The 19,556-nt window shown below is 45.9% G+C and overlaps 1 protein-coding gene across 1 annotated transcript in view; it reads right to left on the bottom strand.

Moving 5' to 3' along the window:
• Positions 1-19,556, bottom strand: part of LOC115312841 (cellular nucleic acid-binding protein) — a 42,893-nt gene that overhangs the window by 9,055 nt on the left and 14,282 nt on the right. The window contains exon 4 of the mRNA XM_029971775.4: positions 17,510-17,634. Coding sequence (XP_029827635.2) covers positions 17,510-17,634 — 125 coding nt within the window. The remainder of the gene's footprint in view (positions 1-17,509; positions 17,635-19,556) is intronic.

A 19,556-nucleotide genomic window follows, 5' to 3' on the forward strand; every position in this document is an offset into this window, starting at 1 on the left:
ACCCCATATTTTCACCCGATTTGCTCTTCATGTTAGGTGGGCTATCTCTCGGAATTTTACAGTACTATTATTTTTGTGGCCTTCTTTGTCGAATATTTGAAAGGAAGGCCCATGTGGGTTTTTCTGCAATATGAGAATATGCCATTGAATGCTTATTCCTCAAAATCCGGAAATGAGTTGCAGCAGGCACTTGTGCAAGAGCTCTCACTCTGCAGTGGCCAATGTCATCTTCATTGCCTTATAAAGATGTTCAGGAAAAAAACATATACGAGTACAAACATGCCAGCAAAATAAACTAGAATTAAACTAGGGTTTCTTTAGTAAGTTATTGACAGGCACAATATCTTTAAAAAGATATTTTCAACGATATAGTTTGGCACATTTTGGTCGTCTATATTCTCTTTAAACTTGGAGGAATTATCCTTCACTTCCCTATTAGCGGCGAGATGTTTCGGTGGCGCCCTCGTTCGGTTGCCTTTCGTGACGTCACTACCTTGTGAACAACAAGTTCGATGGTGTTTGTAATGGGCATGGTAGAAACCTAAAATCATAGCGCTCTCAAAGCAGCACTGCCAACAGCCTCAAAATTGAGGTTCTTCCATTCATCTTATTTCCATCGATGAGAGATCTTTTGCTGACGTCATTGTCAGCATTCGGCCAATCGTGGCAGGCCGACCACAGCAATGCTTTCGATCGCTTACGTCGCCAATACACCTTTCCAAAAAACGCTCCTAGGCCGCCGCCATGTTGCTGATGCTGATGCGGCTGGTGCGACTCTTGCGCCCTCTATCAGCTAGAAGTGTTCTGCCACTCTCTTGGACTCTGAAGACCCGCTCAGCGCGGTTCTCTACCTACTTCTTTGTGGTTTTGCATTCAACGTTTTCTGGCCTTTTTGAAAGTTTCCACTTCATTTTTTTTAATGCATGCTGCGTACCCTTTCTGTCTTACCTTTCATTGTGATAAATAAGGCTGGTAAGTGCCCGCCATTCAAGCTTTTCTGCTTGGCATTCACGGGAAATGAAGGAGGTGAAGGACGTCGAACGGCCTTCGACGCGATTTTGCGAACATTGTTCTCACCCCTCCCAGAGATAATCTGCGTATAATCCCGTCATCTCCAAAAATAGTTGTCCGAGTTGGGGTGGGAAACGGGTCAGTCGTGTTCATTCCTTTGCCCTGGTGCTGTTGTGAAAACAGGAAGCTCTCCCGAAAATGTGCCCCAAAACGAAGTCATCTTGGATTCCCTCCGATCGTCAAGATGCGACTGTCGTCGACTGTGACTGTGTTATTTGAGATCTTTCTGAAATAAATTATTTTCAGATAACGCTGCATCGTGTGGTACATACAATATATTGTTCGGATGTTAACACTTGCTAAATTGCATGTTGGTGTCCTGTCCATCGGTAAACACGTTATTTGTGAGCGTGAAAAATGAATGCCTTTCGGCTGTCATCTGTTGTAAATTATTTTCGACAGCTAAGCGCTTTGTCGTTTGACATGCGGTGATTCGCACAGCGCCGTCAAAACTTATCGTAAAAAAAAAGAAAGGAAACTAGGACTATTCACTTCAGTTGCGTTCGTTCTGTCGCGCGCGTACAGGACAAAAATTGTTTATAGGTTTTCTCATTGTTTTTTTTTTCCAAATGTGATGCAATGCTTTCTCAATGACCTCGGGAAAATACAAGCACCATGAAACAGAAAATACAGCGGGAAAAGATGAGAATCTGTCCGCCAGCAGTGTTTGAAACTGCACCTACGCAGGCAGCGCCTATCGAAATCACAGTCCACTCGGTTTGGGTTACAAGAGACGCCGGTAAGAGTCTAGCCTCAAACCCAGTGACTGGGCTGGAAAACCGGTTTGCTGCCCCTGGGGTCGAGTGTTTCTTGGAAAGATGTATATGCCACAAATAAGGTATACAGGGTGTCTAGCAAATTATTAATTTGAAATTCCCTGACTTTTTCAGGTTTTCCCTCACAATTTTGGGCGAAATTCCCTGACCACTGTACAGGCGGTTAAATATGTAACACCATTACAACACAAGACACTGAGCATTGAGCACTGTGAGGGTCATTGTGCCAAGCTTAATCCAACTTCCAATATTCCAAAATATTCGGGTTTGTTCAGTCTGGATTAAACAAGCACTTTCTTGCCGCCGACATTGTCAGCGAAGAGGCTACTTACGGAAACACAATGAAAACATGGCCGCCAGATGCACACTTTCGGATACTTTTGGCAATTAAGGCTTGGATTGGGGTCTGCGGCTTTCCCATTTGTTACTAAATCTAGTAGCTCTAACTGGATCTAGCCTAGTGTCATGCCCTCAATGCAATCTAATCCAATCCAAGGCAAGGCAAGACTGGGACTAGATTTGTCGGCTGCCCCTTGGCATTGGGTACCATACTCTACATAAGGTGAGCAGAGCCCGCACTCCGCTCTAAGCACAATTTGTTGCTAATTTTTCTGCCCCGAAGTCCTAAAGGCTTTGCTGAAGGCACTCAATGGCATTTCCGGCTCATTTTCCCTGACTGGTCTGGCTTTTTGACAATATCGCAGACCATTCCCTGAATTTTCCCGGTATTTAAAATTTCCCTGACAATTCCTGGTTTTCCCGGTCTCTAGACACCCCGGGTATATTAGCAACCAGGGTGGGAACTGGAGTCTCACGCCCATAGATTTAAGTCTTCGGGAATCACAAAGGATACCTGCACAACTTGATTTATTGGGAAACTTGGCAACAGCAAATTCACTTCTGGTCACTTTGACCCAGCCATGTACAAAAGGCAGGAAAGCTAAACTAGTGCAGTCTGCACAAATGGATTATACGGTCAGGGGGGCGCGATGGTAGGAGGCTATTCATCACATTAAGTGATTAGCTTAAATTTGCCCATGACTTTTTTAATTTATAAAGATAAACTTGTGATTTCAACAAAAAACTTGCTGACCGTCATTGAAAACCACAAAGTCAGTAAATTTTGGAAAAACTTAAAGCATGTGGTAAGCACTGTGGTGCACTAAAGTTACTGCTCATGCAACAGGCACAAGGCTGGGCGTGCAAAAATGCACCCGCGCGGATTTTCCATCTCTCATGGTATTTGCATGGTAGAGTTTCCCTCCGAGGAGGGGATGAAACGTCATCAGGTCTTGAGGCAGCGTGCGCCACGTCGCAAATGTCTTCCAATCCCCCGAGAAATGCAGGGAGCCACAGAGAATCTGTGACCGGCCTGCGGAATACTATCCTTCATCCCGTCGTACCGACCGGTGCCACTCCTTTTGAAGAAGGACTACAGTCGGCAGTGCCGAGCTGTGGGATGCTTTTTTTTCTTCTTTCCCCTGCCTTAGTTTCAATGAGCTCCCGAAGGTGGCAAACACATTCACAAAAGGGAAGACCCCATCGACCCGGCTACACGAGACTCCATTGTGCAAATGCTTGCCTGGATTTTCATTTCAACATCACCTTTGCCTCCTTCCAGTCTTCCCTTCTTACATACCTACAATACTCGGTTTTCTCAGGAGGTAAAAAATCTGTTGTGCGAACACATCATTATCATCATCATCATCATCAGTGTTTTCGCAATGCCAGCATTGTGGCTGTTGCATGAGAGGTAGCTTTAGCACACTACGGCAGTCCCACACACTCGAAGTCTTTCTGATATTTACTGATGACACTCAAAAAGTTTAGAATTAGAGCCATATATTTATTTGCATTAATTAAAAAAGTTATTGAGCAAATCTTAGTTAATTATCCTACTCATCGTGACGAATAGCCACCTAAGTGGGCTCGCGATAATTCAAACTCGGATATTTCGTAGTTCTGGTTAATTAATATGAATTTAAAAATTTGGGTTGTCCCGCTACATTTTTAATTTATTCATTTGCCACTTAATTTGAACGGCGTTTTCGTGTAATTCATACTTTTTGTTCTCGCGACCCCGTTGAGCCCGCTTCTTTCTGAGCACCGATGCGCTGCGGAGAAGCAACACATGCGGAGCTCGCTTCCGCAGGCGTTGCTTCTCACCGCTGCACCGGTGATCGATAAGAAGCACGCTCAACGGGGCTAAAGCAAGGGGCACATGAACAAAAACGGTGGCCGCGCGGCAGTTTCCATGGCAATTTCCACAAACAATGTGACGTGCCAGCATGGCATAGGTCCATGTCACAGAGTCCCCGCAAGTTGCTATGGAAACTGCCGCGCGACGCCAGTTTTCACTGCTCACGAGTCCCCCTACTTAATAGTTCACAATAGACAACTTTTTTGCTCGATGAACAAACATTACTTTTGTTTTGAGGTGTCATGTGCTGTCTAAACAGTCATTAACATTTTTGAGAGATAAATAAACTTTGTTATGAATTTCACCAATGTTCCATGAGTGGCATACCTCTTTATGATTAGTAAGCCTGTGTAGAGGAAATCATCAAATATTTGCTTTGTATGTGTAGCCATCCATATAGCAAATCATAACTCATCTTGCAACATATTTAGATGAATTTGTGATAATTCAAACAAAATTTGTGACTTTCTCAAGTTTGAATTACTAAGAGTGTATGTACTGCATATTGTGTCCCCCTGGCCGTACATCTCACCTGCACAAGCCACATTAGAGCAGCGTTTGTGACCTTTCTAGAACAAATCCGTTGGGCCTAAAAACACCCCGTATAAAGCAGCCCCAAACACAGTGATGGAAGTGCTGCGCCAACTGCGCCAAGGACGCAGTCCTGCTACATGTAGCGCCAAATCGTCATTTTACCGAAGAATTGCGCCATGCCTGCGCCGAGATGAGATGTACCAATAAAAAATAAAAATTGAAGTCTTATCAGAGCGCGTGGCAGTACCGCGGTATTTTCCGCGCCGCAACTGTTACGCAAACCGAAACTGCGAGGGCGCATTATCATCATCATCATTGAAAGGAACAACGTTAGCAACATCTGAGACCAAAGCCGCAGAGGCTAAGCGAAGAACCATCCCACTGAGCAGCCTATTTAAAAAAAAAGAAAGGGCTGAGCTTGTGGATGTTTTCAATGTTGGCCTGCCCTGTTCCCGTGCGCTAGCTGCCAGCAAAGACAAAGCTAGCGCGAGCCCAATGCTCTGTGCATTCCCGACTCTCGCGTGGGCTCGTGCAGTGTGGGCACCGTTACGGGCTCCATGCGCGTGCTTGTAGCTTCGGCTGCGCTCGCACCGAAGCTGAAACGATGTACAGTTTAGTTGCACCAAACTCTGGGTGTAGTGCTGGTAAAGCCTCACCGTCCTTTTCGGAGCACAAAGCACTGCACGACTGCGGTGTCTGCTCCGCGGGTGTCGCTTCTCTGCAACGCGTCGGTGCATGCCAAGGAGCACACTCAACGGGTTAACTCGTCGTGATCCGATCGTGACTTCGCCAGTACATCGAAAATGAATATCAGATACCGCACTATTTGAAGCTGCTGCCTGAAAGACAACTCTAATCTGAACTAAAATATTCCACAACAGTGAGGGTTGTTAGATGCTGCTGCAGATGCATTAAAAGAGGTGCAAGCTGATATAACTAAATATCCTGTACCATCAGAACTCAGTGTGACATATTTAATTGTATTTTTTTTATCTGACGAGAAAGCAAACTTTATTTTAAAATTTTTTTTTTTTTTTTTGTGTTTACTTTGTTGAATTTTATACATCCTGTCTTAAACAGGCGACAGGCGCTGTGTTCCAATAATAGAGATTGGCTTTATATAGCAGTGCAGCATTATTTCATTTTCAAGTAATATGCCAACATATCCCGGACCCTGCTCCAAAAGGGCCATTACCTGCTCCAAAACAACATTTTGCCTGCTACGAGGCCTGCTCCAAAAGGTCAAATGGCACTTCCATCACTGCAAACATTTCTAGCTGAAACCTCAATTCATACCACATTCCCCTAACTCACTGAACAACCAACTCAAGAGGTAAAGCACTCATTTTTTGCGCCCTTCAGTGGAGAGACTTCTCAAATTACAAATGGTGCCATAAGGGGTGGTGGTCTGGAACTCTACCGAATGGTGGAACCCTAGCTGAACAAAGGATATGGCAAAAGCTTGAAAGGTCTATAAACCAAACACCCCCTGGAATGTGCATTATTGTTTACGGGGCATGCACCCTCCTCCACTGCTTTACTGCGCCGAGACCAGGAAAGGTCTCCTCCGCTGCCATTCGAGGCAGATAGGAATTCCTTGATATCAAATAGTTTGAAAGCCCCTTTAGTCGATAAACCAAACGTTTGCAGCAAATGCGTGTGCACTACAAGCCTAGTTTTAAAAGAAATTTGTTGCTGAGAACGGCTTTGCAAGATGTAATTTATCCAGTGGAATCCAGATGGCACACAAATGTTTGCATTAGTTGTTTTCACATTTATGCAACATCTTGGGCTCAGAGCGAGCATACTAACAGAGCGTTTGGACGGTTTCAGTCTTCCTGCAAGCAACTCTATCTCCTGCCAGTTTCTGTATGCAACTACCTCTATGGGCAAGTACGTGATCTGCGTAGCCCATTTTAAGCCGAGGTTGTTTTGTTTGCTAAACAAAACGACAAAAGAGCCGCTGGATGGAAGTATGAAGTTGACGAAAAATGTATGTCGTTGGTGCCTCCGAGAAGATGTTCTAAGGAAGATGAAGTAAACAAAGCACACCTTCAAGGGAAGCAGAGCATGCTCCTCGAGGTAGAAGAGTTACTTCTGCAGTATGCGACAGACACCCACAGCAACGGTCATGTTTTCTTGTTTCTGTACTTTCTAAACTGCATTTGTTTTGTCTCTTACCTAAATTCCTAGATAACAATTACTTTCATAAATACTTGAAACAGTTTGTACCATTTGTATTTTGGATTTCGACTAAAAAAAAGCTTTTAGCGACTCTGACCAGTCGTAAGGCAGGAGCTGACCAGGACCGACAACGTCACGATTTCGTCACATGCCACGCGCGTTTGGTACCACAGGGCGCCCCTGTAGGAGGAGGACGTTTCTGCGTCACCCGGTTAAAATATGACTCACTGATATTTAGTTACTCTCTCCGTGCCCGCTGGCTTGCCCGAACCACAAGAAATGTGGAAACCGCAAAAAAGATACACTTAAATAGGATTGCAGAGCCGCTCTTTAAAGGGGCCCTGCAAGGACTTTTTTACTGGTTTTTATTTTGTGCCAAACCTGAGTGCACTGAACATAGTAACTTAGTGAAACTTTTCTTTTCTCGAAATTCCCTTTATTTAAAAGCTATAGGCAAATTAAAATTACAAAAACAAGCAAACAATAACCTTCCTCATGACGTCCTTGGTTGCTTGAGAGTGGCCGTGAACTAGGGGAGGGCTATTGAGCTTATCGAGCGCTCACGACTGCCGCACACCGTGTCGACGGCGTGAGAGGGCGCCACTAAAGCATGTTCTGGATAGGCTGTATGCAGCAGGCGGCCAGAGTGGCTCTCACTGCATTTGCTGCGCGATTAAATACTAATTCGGCATGACACTTCATTGGCCACAAACGACAGCAAACACGCTGTAAAGATCAGTTCAGAGTGGGAGCCCACTTTGCGCAGCCATACCGCGAAACGGCCAAAGCGCAAGACAAAGCTTCTCGCCGAAGGCCTTTGGAACGCTCCGAGCCGGTCAGATCCTCCTGTCCATACAACCGCAGCGCCGCCGCGTACATCCGGGACCTTTCCGTGTCGGCGCCTGATCCCACTACAGTGTAGACCGCATATAACGTATGTCGTGGAAGTCGCGAAAATCCGCACTATAAGCAGTACCGCGCTATAACCAAAACATCAATTTTTCAGGCCAAAATGCATGCCATCAGACAACTTACCTTTGTAAAAGAATTTATTTTATGTTAGATGAAAAATAAAGCTTAGTTTGAGGAAAGTCTTTATTTCACCAGACTAGTACACTTCTCTCTCAAGTGTGTCACACATTTTGAAAGAAATGAGCGACTTTTGCCTGGCGCAGCCTTTTAAGAATGTCGCGGGTTGCGGGCGGACGTTGCGAGCGTTCAGGATTGCTAACCCTAATCACTTATCTCTGGCAATGAAAATGCGTGAAAATTCGCATCCTTTATATGGTATGCGCCAGTAATACCTTCAACTTGAGCACAGGCATGAAATACTCCAAATAAGAAATCTGGGCGATCTTCGAGGAGACAAATGCTTAAAAAGCACCACTGTAGTCAAAGTAGACAAACACGACGACACAGGCGTTTCTGCCGTCTTGAGAGTGCCACCACAACATCGCCGCACGAGTAGGTGGATCTTCCCTTCTAGTACGTGCTGGGTTATCACAGCGACACACAACGAAAATTCACAGTCAAGGATAGCGCTTTTACGCGGAACGATGAGCTTCAGTCACGCCGTCTACGTCGACGATCAAAACCGACGCCATGTTTGCGGATAGAAGCAGCTGGCCGGCCGGCCCGCGACCAGCATGCAACGCGCGTGAACACTTCTCCTCGACCTGCGATTGGTTTGTCGCTGCGGCTGTTTCCAACGCAGCGCAGGGACGCACGCACGTGAACGACACGTGCGTGCGTCCCTCCACCGCTATGGCAACTGAAGCCTCTCTCTTTGCTTCTCCCCACTTCTTCGAGCAACCTCCTTGCCCCACGAGTACCGCTTGCAGCTCGCGCCGTTATCTAGTGTCGCACAGAAAAGCGTGCTCTCTGCATCGGTCAGTCGGCGCAATCGCCGGGCTGTTCCAAAAACCGCACTATAACCGGTATTTCCCTTCGCGCGCCCGCATTTTAAGCGGTATGTAATTACATAGAGTTCTATGGGAGGCGACCCGGTGGTTTAAAAAAGCCGCGTTATACCCAGTCCTGCACTATAAGTGGTTACGTTGTAAGTGGTCTATACTGTACTCGTTTCTAGTATGCGCCGCCTTTCCACCGCTTGGTGGCGGGTATGTCGACGGGTCATTTGTTTCCATACTTTATGAACTGCCTTCGTTTCTTTTCTTATCTAAAATACTGAACAAAAACTACTTTTATAAATAACTGAAACGATTCACGCCACTTATATTTTGTATTTCGACTAAAAAGAAGCTTTTAGCAGCCTCTGACCAGTAGTAAGCCCAGGGCCAAAGACGTCACATTTTGCGCGCTTTCGGTACTGCGGGTCGCCCTCGTCAGTGGAAGAGGTTTCCGCGTCGTCCGGTTAAAATATGACGCACTGATATTTAGTTACTCTCTCCGTGCCCGCTGGCTTGCCCGAACCCCAAGAGACGTGGAAACCGCAAAAAAGTTAGATGTTTAAATATGATTGCAGGGCCCCTTTAACGCTCCTTAAAGGAGACATGCAAAGGAAAAAAGCATTTTTTTTAAACATCCTGGCTGAAAAAGGAAGTCATAAAACAAATTTACAACAAAAAAAAAAAGATTTTAGAGCTATATTTACGGCGCGATACGAATTTGTAGTTGGCGCCCACAGGTGCCGTGGAAAAGTGGTCTATTTGTCACGTGACTGGTACATATTTGTCACGTGTTGCTTGCGCTCTTTCGGAAGCTTCCTATGGCCTCTAAAAGTAACTTATTCATCTTTATTTGAAGTGTAACAAAAAACTAAGATTAATAAGTAACTTTTAGAGCCCATAGGGAACTCCTAGAAAAGCTCAAGCAGACTTGATAGACCTGTGCGCCGGTCAGATGACGGCGGCGGCGCCCAAAAGCAGACAACTTGCGCGGCGGCAGCGACGGCGGCGTGGAGAAACAAGTTGAAGCGGCGTCGCTCAACACTCAGCTTGCAGCGGCAGTGTGACTTGGCGGCGGTGTGACTTAGCGGCGGCAGCGACACAGTGCGGCGGCGCACAGGCGTACCACGTGACCAGCGGCTGCTACCGTGGACGCCAACTACAAATTCATTTTGCGCCGTAAATAGAGCTATACATTTTTTTTTTCTTCGTCGTAAATTTGTTTTATAATAATCCTTTTCCATTCAACCTGTTTAAAAAAAAAAATTTTCCTTTGCATGTGTCCTTTAAAGGGCAGCCAACTACAGTCAATATTTTTTTTAATTTGGGATTGCGACCGTTTTTAGCTAAGGCAGTGTCCCAGAATTGCAAGGTATCATTTTCTTTTCGATATTGTGTGCAGCTTTATAAATATCACGGCTCAAAATTTGGTTTCGAGCGTCTCTGGCAAAACCGAAACTTCTCCGCTAGATGGATGGCAGCACTGAACATCAGCCGTACGACCGCGGCGCGACGTCGCAAGGATGCTGCGTCAATGTTGCTCGACAAACAGCTAACCTGTTCGCCACTTGCTAAAGAGCAGTTGGCCGCATCTTTAAAATCGGTTTTAACGGGGAAAGTAACTACACTCCGACGTAATATGTCGGCTGTGATCATATTTTGTGCCACTAAAGCGATAACAGTCATTTATTTTGGCTTCGTTTTTTACCAGAGTTGTCCTTTAAGAAAAGGTTAGCCACAACGGTTCGAATACTTGTGTCATCGAAAATTTCCGCGATGGCTCGGAGAATCACCTTCTTCGAAGTTGAACAGTAGGGTAATCTGTCCTTTGTGCGAATTATTCAACTACTCAAGAAAATACAGTCATGCGCTTGCTACTTTTGCGACTGAAAAAGTGTAAGGATGACGTGTAGTCAAGAACTAGGCAACAGGCAGCACACATTAGGGCTTCAAGTGATGCTACTCATACACACATAATGCTTGCAATCAAGGTGAACCTTCTAAATGCGAGAAAAAAAATGTGAAAAATTGCTGATGGAAGTAAATATTTTACCAGGGAGAATACTGGATAAGTGCCTTGTCCGAGGGTTATGAAGCTATTTGAGGGATGGCACAACGAGTGACAGTGCTACCTTCCATGACAAACATCTGCCGTGTACCAACCCCCTCCGGCAGTGAGCATCCGAGTATGTAAAACATGAATGTCTTCCCCCCCCAGAGAAAGCTCTTAAAGGGCGACTCCGCTCAATTCCAAAAATTTCGGGATAATGAGTGATTTTACATTAAAAAGCACTAATAAAAGGCACTACATAATTTGCTTTGAGAAAAATGGGGTATATAAGGTTAACTCTCACTTTAAACAAGAGAAGAAATCGAAACTAAAACTTCAGCTCCGGCTGGCAATATTGACCTCGGGCTGCCAAAAACATGGCTGTTGCGTGGAACGAGATGTCACATGTTCCTCTACGCAATGATAGGTGGGATAGGGGCGGGCCGGCAGACCACTGTTTGGGGCAGGCGTGTGCCAGGCGCAATAAGGCGCAAGTGTCATCTGCACCGCGCTCTTCACCATGTTTTGGTGTCTACGACATTTGCCGACGTCTGCACAACTGCCGCATCCGTCTGCGCATATAGTGTGAACTAAATTCTGTGAGACATTTATCACAATTGATGAGATGACGACGGCAGTAATAACCGGACGGCTCCCAAGATGTACGCTGTGCGGGCGCATTACGCCAATCACGTGGACAACATGGAGTGCCAAGAGGAAACATCACTGACAAAGACCCTTTTCAGAAGTCCAGAGAGCAACACTGGTGGTCGCCACTTCTTGGGTGCGAAGCGTACGGTCGGATCAAACTCCTCGCCGAACGCCGACACAGCACTTTCGCAATATTGGCCGAGCAGAGTTCATGCCAAACATTGACGCAACCCTCGTGTCCCATGTACAATCGGAGCATGTGCCCAAACAACGGCAGGCTCTGATATTTGGCAGATCAGCTACAATATGGCGCGCACCTTCGAAAAGGGTCCATTGTCACCCTCAGGCTTTTGGGGGTACTGCAAGGTGCATGCAGCCGTGTCACAATAAGCGCCCGCACAGCACTAATTGAATGTGCAAACGCTAAACGCAGGACGTGTAAAGTGCCTGCCCAGTTAACCGAGATGGTTCTCCTTGCTGACCACTTCACCGAGTGCCCCCCCCCAGTGAAAAGTAAAGGAGCCCATCTTCACATGTGCTCCTTCTGGATTTTTGTGCTTGGACCCAATAGGCCTTCCATTTCCCAGTTATTCGAGATTATATCCGAATTTTGGGCGGAAGCTTGACCGGTATTTCAAGGCAAGTTAAAGGTCAACCTACAAAACCATTTTCCGCAGGGCAGAAAAATCCTCCTCGCCACCTTTTCCATTTACCCCTCTCCCACTGCTATCTTGACAGCAGAAAAATCTTAATCTTTGCATCTTGGGGTTGGATAAGCCAGCTGCTTAACCAGGCTTATTCAGCCCCGAGATACAGCAAGGAAAGATGTTTCCTGCCTCAATATAGCAGAGAGAGAGAAGGAAATGGTAAAGTAATTTTGTAGGTCGGGCTTTAAAGGGGCCCTGCAATCATATTGAAGCGTCTTCCTTTTTTGCGGTTTCCACGTCTCTTGAGGTTCGGGCGAGCCAGCGGGCACGGAGAGAGTAACTAGATATCACCGAGTCATATTTTAACCGAGCGACGCAGAAACCTCCTCCACCTACAAGGGCGACCCGTGTTGCCGAAAGCGCGCAATATGCAAAGTTTTTGGTCCCGGGCTTACAACTGGTCAAAGCGGCTAAAAGCTTTTTTTTTAGTCAAGATACAAAATATAAGTGTTGCGAAACGTTTCAATTATGTATGAAAGTAGTTTTTGTTTAGTATTTTAGATCAGAAAAGAAACAAATGCAGTTTATAAAGTACGGAAACAAGAAAAGACCCGTCGACAAACCCGCCACCAAGCGGCGGAAAAAACGGCGCATACTAGAAAGGGCTAGGGGGATGAAGCTCCGACGAACGGCGAGCAAAGAAAGGTCTCGGATGTGCGCGGCGGCGCTGCGGTCGTATACCGGCTCGAGGATCCGACCGGTTCCGAGCGTTCCAAAGGCTTTCGGCGCGGGCTTGGCTGGCGATTTGGCCATTCAGCGGTGTGGCAGCGCGAAGTGGCTCCCGTTCTGAACTGATCTTTACCCCGTGTTTGCTGTCGTTTGTGGTCAATGAAGTGTTATGCCAAATTAGTCTTTAATCGCGCAGCAAATGCAATGCGAGCCGCTCTGGCCGCCTGCTTCATACAGCCTGTCCAACACATGCTTTAGTGGCGCCTTCTCGAGCCGTCGACAGGGAGTGCGGCAGCCGTGAGCGCTTGATGAGCTCACTACTCCTCTAGTTCACGGTCACTCAAACCAGGACCTACGACGTCATGAAGGAGGTTAGTTTTTGCTTGTTTTTGTAATTCTAATTTGCCTATAACATTTAAAATAAAACGAAATTGGAGAAAAGAAAAGCTTCTTTAAGTTACTACGTTCAGTGCGCTCAGGTTCGGTGCAAATTAATAACCAGTCAAGTTGTTGTTGCAGGGCCCCTGTAAGGGGGGACACTATCCCAAAAAGTGAATGACTGAACCACTTGTCCGATTCCAATGACATTTACAGAGCTTGTTTCCATTGATGTTGAGAACATTACTGTCAGATTTTGTCAGCCTGGGCGAAGTACAAAACAAATTGCATATGTTCACAGATGAAAGCGGGTGTGTCTGTGTAGGAGAACTATCGTTTTGAAATTACTTATAAATTTGTTGTTTTCATGTTATATTGCTTTAGGACAGTTCAGAGCAGATAGCTATGGAGCTATATTTCTATATTTCTATTTCTTTCATAACAAAAAAAGCCACATAAACATACTGTTTTTTTTTTTATTTCCATTCTTTGTCCAAAATTTTAGTTCTTGAGCATGAGAAACTACAAAAATAAAAAAAATACAAGCTCATAGCCACCTTCCCCTTAAAATTTCACCCCAGAAACTCATAAAAATGAATCCAAGCTAAGTCATAACAAAACAATGGTTTTCCTGAAGTGAAATTTATGCCAAAGACTTTCAGCCTTTCCATTTTGGTGAAGGAAGACCAGCAATAACTGTACACAAGTCGGCAAGTCAGAATAAAAAGGCTGGAAAGGTTGCCGCGATCTATGAGTGACGGAGGCAAGCAGACAACCAATCGGCAAACGCAACTCTGGACAGCTATCGTACGGACACGATCCTGGAGAAACTAGCCCTTAACAGATCCGCTGTAAAACAAGAATAGAGAAAAATGCGTTCCAAGTGCTCCAACCTCCAACTTTTGTTTAGCATCGGTGGACCGAAAATAATTTATAGGAAATTAATTATGCTGTGTAAACTAATAAAACTTTCTGGGAATACTCTCAAGATGTTGGTAGATGTAAATATGACATTTTCCTAACTCAACTTTTTTCGTAGAAATTGTTTCTTTCTAAATAGTGTCCCACCTTAAGCATGCTTCTAGTCAAGCATTATTCCTCAGTTCACACGTTTTCCCGTATTGGAAGGTGAAGTGACTTGGTTGACCTCTATAATGCCAGTCATGCCTATTTATTTTTGTCTACAAACATTTTTTTTTAAAGTTGTTATAGCTTTGTTTATAGCAAACTTGGCTTGCTCTTCACTAGACCGTGGCTACATGAAAGCAGGATTACCATATGGAATTTCCCACTTATATATGTAGGCACACATCTGTGTTCTTAAACATTTTCTTGTTCAGTTCCAGAGTACCCACCAAATTCCATTTTACACTATAGTGTAGCGGGACGCATGCTCCGGGTGAATATGCACTTTTCAAGGTTCTGTTCTGATATAACCCCCCCCCCCCCCCCCCCCCCCCCCCCCGTCTTATCACGCAATAAACCGGTCCAGACTGGAGTGGCACAAAACTTTTATGTCTTAGTTTTTGCAAGGCAGATTTAAAACTGCCGAGAGTGCAGACAGAAGTGCCCCACACATCTGAGTGTGGGGCACTTCTGCCCCACACTGTGTATTGAAAGTGTATTGGCAAAGGGCAATAGTATAGGGGAAGTTGTTAAAGGCTGAATTGCATAACTCGTGCCTACAAGGATGAAGATCGACCTGGGGATGCACCCCACAGAAGGCACTCTCGAGCTAAGAGGGAAGAAGAGAACAGCCAGCTCCTTGCAGCTGTGTCAGTAAACCCTTTCCAATTGGAGCAGGAGCTTCAACCTGGCAATCCAGGCGTCTAACCAGACAGTTCTGCTACAGTTGAGAACTGCCGTCTCAAAAGCAGACGACAAGGAAGCGCAAAGTGGCACAACGAGCACAACGGTGGAATTGTCTCGACCTCGACATGCATCACTTTGAAGATGCGGCAGGCAGCTCCGACAGTATCATGCGCCACATGTCGTGGCATTCATTGCAGCTCGTATTGGCCACAATGGTATAAGTCAGTCCTTGTACCTCCTTTGTGTTTATCCTTCATATTCTTGGTAACTAGGGTAAAGAAAGTATAAACTTGAGAAAGACAATATATAAGGAGGATAACTAAATAAATGCGATAGCCGAGTTCTCTGTGCCTGCCCGCCTGCCTGCCTGCCTTCCTGTCCTGATCTCGGGCATCAGGGCAGGCATCAGGTAAATCTCGGGCAGAGATCTACCTGATCTCGGGCATATCGTAAAATGTGTGCAATACCCCATGTCCTCCTCAATTTACCGTATTTACTTGCATAATGAACACACCCCCTACGACGGGTACCAATATTTAAACCCGTTTCTTCCCTCCCCCCGTAATAAACGCACCTCTAATTTTCGTCTCCGCGAGTCTCGAATTGCAACCAACGCAACAAGCCAATTTTTATTTGCCGGGCCAAGTCAAGCCAAGCCAAGCCACTCTCGTAATGGCTGCAAGCGAGTAGTTGCGGAAGTGATCAACCATGAAACCGAGCCGCGTACACACTTGACAAAGCTTGCGTTGAGGAACTGCCTAGCCCCGGACATTCTTCGCCTATCGGACGCATTGATGTCAACAAACACGTCGTTGTCTGTGGTCTGCTTTGAGACAGTTAAGTCGTGAAAGTGGTTAGGCCTAAGAACGGTCACGTTGCTCTCCGTGCTGAATGAGCTTCGTACGGTGCTTTCTCTTCGGCAAATGGCACGCCGAAAGCTCCCTAAAAAGGTTTACAATTCATAAAGCATGGTTACCGTGGCGCAACCCCGACCAGCCGTGTGTGCGCCTCCATCAGTGGAGACGTGCCCAGTACCTTGCCGTTTCATAATGGCACCTAATATATGACATTTGCACGAAGTGTGCAAATGCAAAACTTTTACTCCGCATAATGAACACCCTCCCAAATATGTCAATTTGTGGGGACAAAGGTGTGTTCATTATGCAAATAAATACGGTACTAGGCCATTTTTAACATGAAGCAGAACAGAGGGCAGTGAAATCATAATGAGGTTCCGCTCCAGCTTGACGGATTCTAGGACCAACCGGAAATATTATAGTGATAAAATCTTTTCTATACAAACCTTCATGGTAGATATAAAAGATCACGAGTTGCAGCATACCACATAGTGAGGCAACATTGCAACACAGATAGGTGCCGTCAATGCAGCATGCTCATCCAAACTAGCATCGATCAATTCAAGGAAACCAGGAAAGCAACGTCCAAACCATTAGTGCTCGTCATTCCAAGAGAACCTTGTGAACAGGAAGGAAATAAACAAAATTGTGTTTGTGTACACAAGCACTATCTTCTCCCAGCCACCCGCTCGTCTACTCGCACTTCAGACAATGACAAGCTCGCTAAGTGGAGTCTTGGAAAAATGCAGCATGCAGAAAAAAATGAACAAATAATGACCACGTTTGTGTTTTCCCATTTATTCCAACCTTTCTGGGAGAATATCTTATGTACAACAAAAGAGCCCGATGATAATGTGTGCCCCTCTTTCTCGTCGCCAGTTGCAAACACCGACCTTGCTTCCACCATTACATTAAGTTTCCCACACATGTGCTCCATCCCACAACCATTGCACCGAGACAATAGGGTCATCCCACACATTCTAGGGGTCTGCCAACGAGGGGGCGGCACGGGGAAACGAAAAGCAAACAACGGCACGACGGTCCTTGCTTTGAGACATCCCCCTTCCAAAAGCCTTCAGATTCATTCGGGAGGCTGAAAAGGGGGGGCAAATGCAGGAAGAGGGGAGGGGGAAAAAAAGCATAAAGAATAAAAGAAGGAAATGGTGGGACAAAAGAAAGCGAGAATAAACAAAAAGTTGGGGCACCCCACACGCACGCGTTGGAGAAACTGGCATATCGAGGTAGTGGTGACAAAACACTGGGGTTCATTTAAGTCCAAAGCAGCCAAGTCTACAATAATGAATGTTGAAGCACAACTACAGATTGCCGCTACCTACGGGGGTACACGTCGAACCGCTATTACAAATGCAACATGCAGACGGCGAGCAAACTTCACACTAATGCCTCACTGAGCTACCAGATCTGCAAGCCCGTTAGCTGGCACCGCACTAACGAGCGAAACTAACGCAAGAAAGCAATGTGCCTGAGACCTAGGTTCTCAATCTCGACAAAAAAGTCGGCACATTCCCATAAGTGTCATGGTACCCTCAATCACAGTGACCTTCGTGCCGTTCCAGGCCAACGGGCACGCATGCGGCAGACACTGAAATCAACAAGTCGAAGCAGCCACGAGAATTTGCTCTCTCAATGCAGCGCACAGCACAGAAAAGAAACTGCCACGCAAAAAGAGCAAGCAAGAACCTGAAGCCTCACCCTTCGCTCATCCTGCTCGCAGTCCCTGGAGATGTGGCCCTGCTTGTGGCAGATGTAGCAGGTCTTCTCCTGCTCCTTGCACTCGCGCGCAATGTGGCCCATCTTGCCGCAGTTGTAGCATGACACTGTCGTGGTGAGAAATGCCATTGGAAAATTATTTGACCTTGCAGAGTGTTGCTAGTAGACCACACACAAAGCATACAGCACTCCTCATGTGTCAGGTGGTAGAGGTGCACAGACCTGACCTTACCTTACCAGAGCAGAACTAAAGTCTCTTTGCAAGCTGCACGGCCTTTCAGAATTTGTGGACATGGTTCATTGCCAACCTACACTATAGCGCAATTTTTAGCACAACAAACAGTATAATTTATACTGCTGCAGGATGTAATGTCAACTTGTCTCATCAGTAAATACCTTTATTGACTCTGCCAAAAGATTTCCCTTATGTGGTATAGTCAACTTTCAATTTTGACTGGTCTGAACCGCTGGTGCAGTTATGCCAAGTGCATGTAGAATACTATAGAAAATGACATGCAGTAATTATAAGGCTAAACTTTTCAATCTATTATTTCTAAAGAATTTTTGTGCGCTCCAGAAATACGGGAGTTCTAGGAGCACAGAAGACTTCACGATTATGCTGGCCACACAAATGCAGTCAAGCTGCAAAGGCATGACCTGGTACGGGAAAAGTAATCCACTGCACATTCTCTAGTCTAGAAAGTGAACAGTGCAGCCAGTCCAAGTACCGCCTGGCACATGCATCATCGTCCAGTGTCATTTCTAGGAAACATGCGAACAGCAAGGCCTTGCGGCATGGCCAACCATGCTGACCCGACGAATAGACGATTTGCAATTTTCCCAAGCACCCCGGCCCGCGTGCGAATAATTGTGGGAGAGACTGTCTCTCGCCTGGCCGCTCTGCCTTGAGATTGCATTGCCTTGTCTCTTGTCTCCTCTTAATCCTGTTTTTCGATTCTACTACCTATTTTTATCTATTCCAGCGTATTTTTTGTTGCCACCAAGTGTTTCTATTCTTTTTTGCACAGAATATTTCTTGTATATATATATGTACAGTCGAACCCGTTTATAACGAACTCCATCGGACACGCATTTTAGTTCGATATATCAAGTAGTTCGTTATAGCAAATATCGCTATTTCGTGAGGACAGCAAAAGCGAGAGAGATGAAAGGAAACCGCGCGGAATAGCGGCGAAGGCTGCCGAGCGTAGCGAGCCTCACGCCGGCGCTCAGAGCCGTGTTATCGCGAGGCAGCTTTCATGATGGAACATAAGTATTCATATTTCTATCAATAAATTTCAATATTAAAACATATCATCTAAGAAAGCCCGAAAATTTCTAGGTAACGGACAATAAATGAACACGACAATTCCGTAAAATTGAGAAGGAAAAAAAAGTTGTGGCACTTACGACAGAGAGAAGTCTTTATTACCTGTTCTTTTGATATTACCGACAGAAGCTGGTAATTTTTGCCTGCGTCTTCGCTTTTACTGCGTCCTTCAAAATTTCGTCCTCGACACGAAATAGCTGGTTTACCAGACTTAGTCCACTTCCCTGAATCTGGGAACAGTAGCGACGGAGCACTTCCGTCGCTACTATTTCCACCTTGGTAGAGAACGGTAACGATGAACGCACCTTGGTCGCCATCTCTTGCGGGAACAGGAAGGACACAAAGAACAACGAGCCTTCTCGGCAAAACGCTAGGAACAAGAGAGCCATGTCCGGCCTGGTACGGCTGCAGGATGATGTCATCAGAACGTCATTGCACGCTTGCTCTATCATTGGCCAGCGCTTCCGCGGGGGCCGGTTGCGGGCGTTCGCAGTCGGTGTTGTGACTCATCTTCTCAAGGGTCATTGTGTTTTTCTTGGTTTTCTCTTGTCCTCTGTCGCTCCGTGCATGGCAGGGAAGCCAGCGCGCTTCCGCAGGGGTCGGTTGCGGGCGTTCGCAGTCGGTTTTGTGACTCATCTTCTCAAGGGCCATCGTGTTTTTCTTGGTTTTCTCTTGTCCTCTGTCACTCTGTGCATTGCA

Source organism: Ixodes scapularis, unplaced genomic scaffold, assembly GCF_016920785.2.
Source record: "Ixodes scapularis isolate PalLabHiFi unplaced genomic scaffold, ASM1692078v2 PGA_scaffold2__306_contigs__length_199485367, whole genome shotgun sequence".
NCBI lineage: Eukaryota > Metazoa > Arthropoda > Arachnida > Ixodida > Ixodidae > Ixodes > Ixodes scapularis.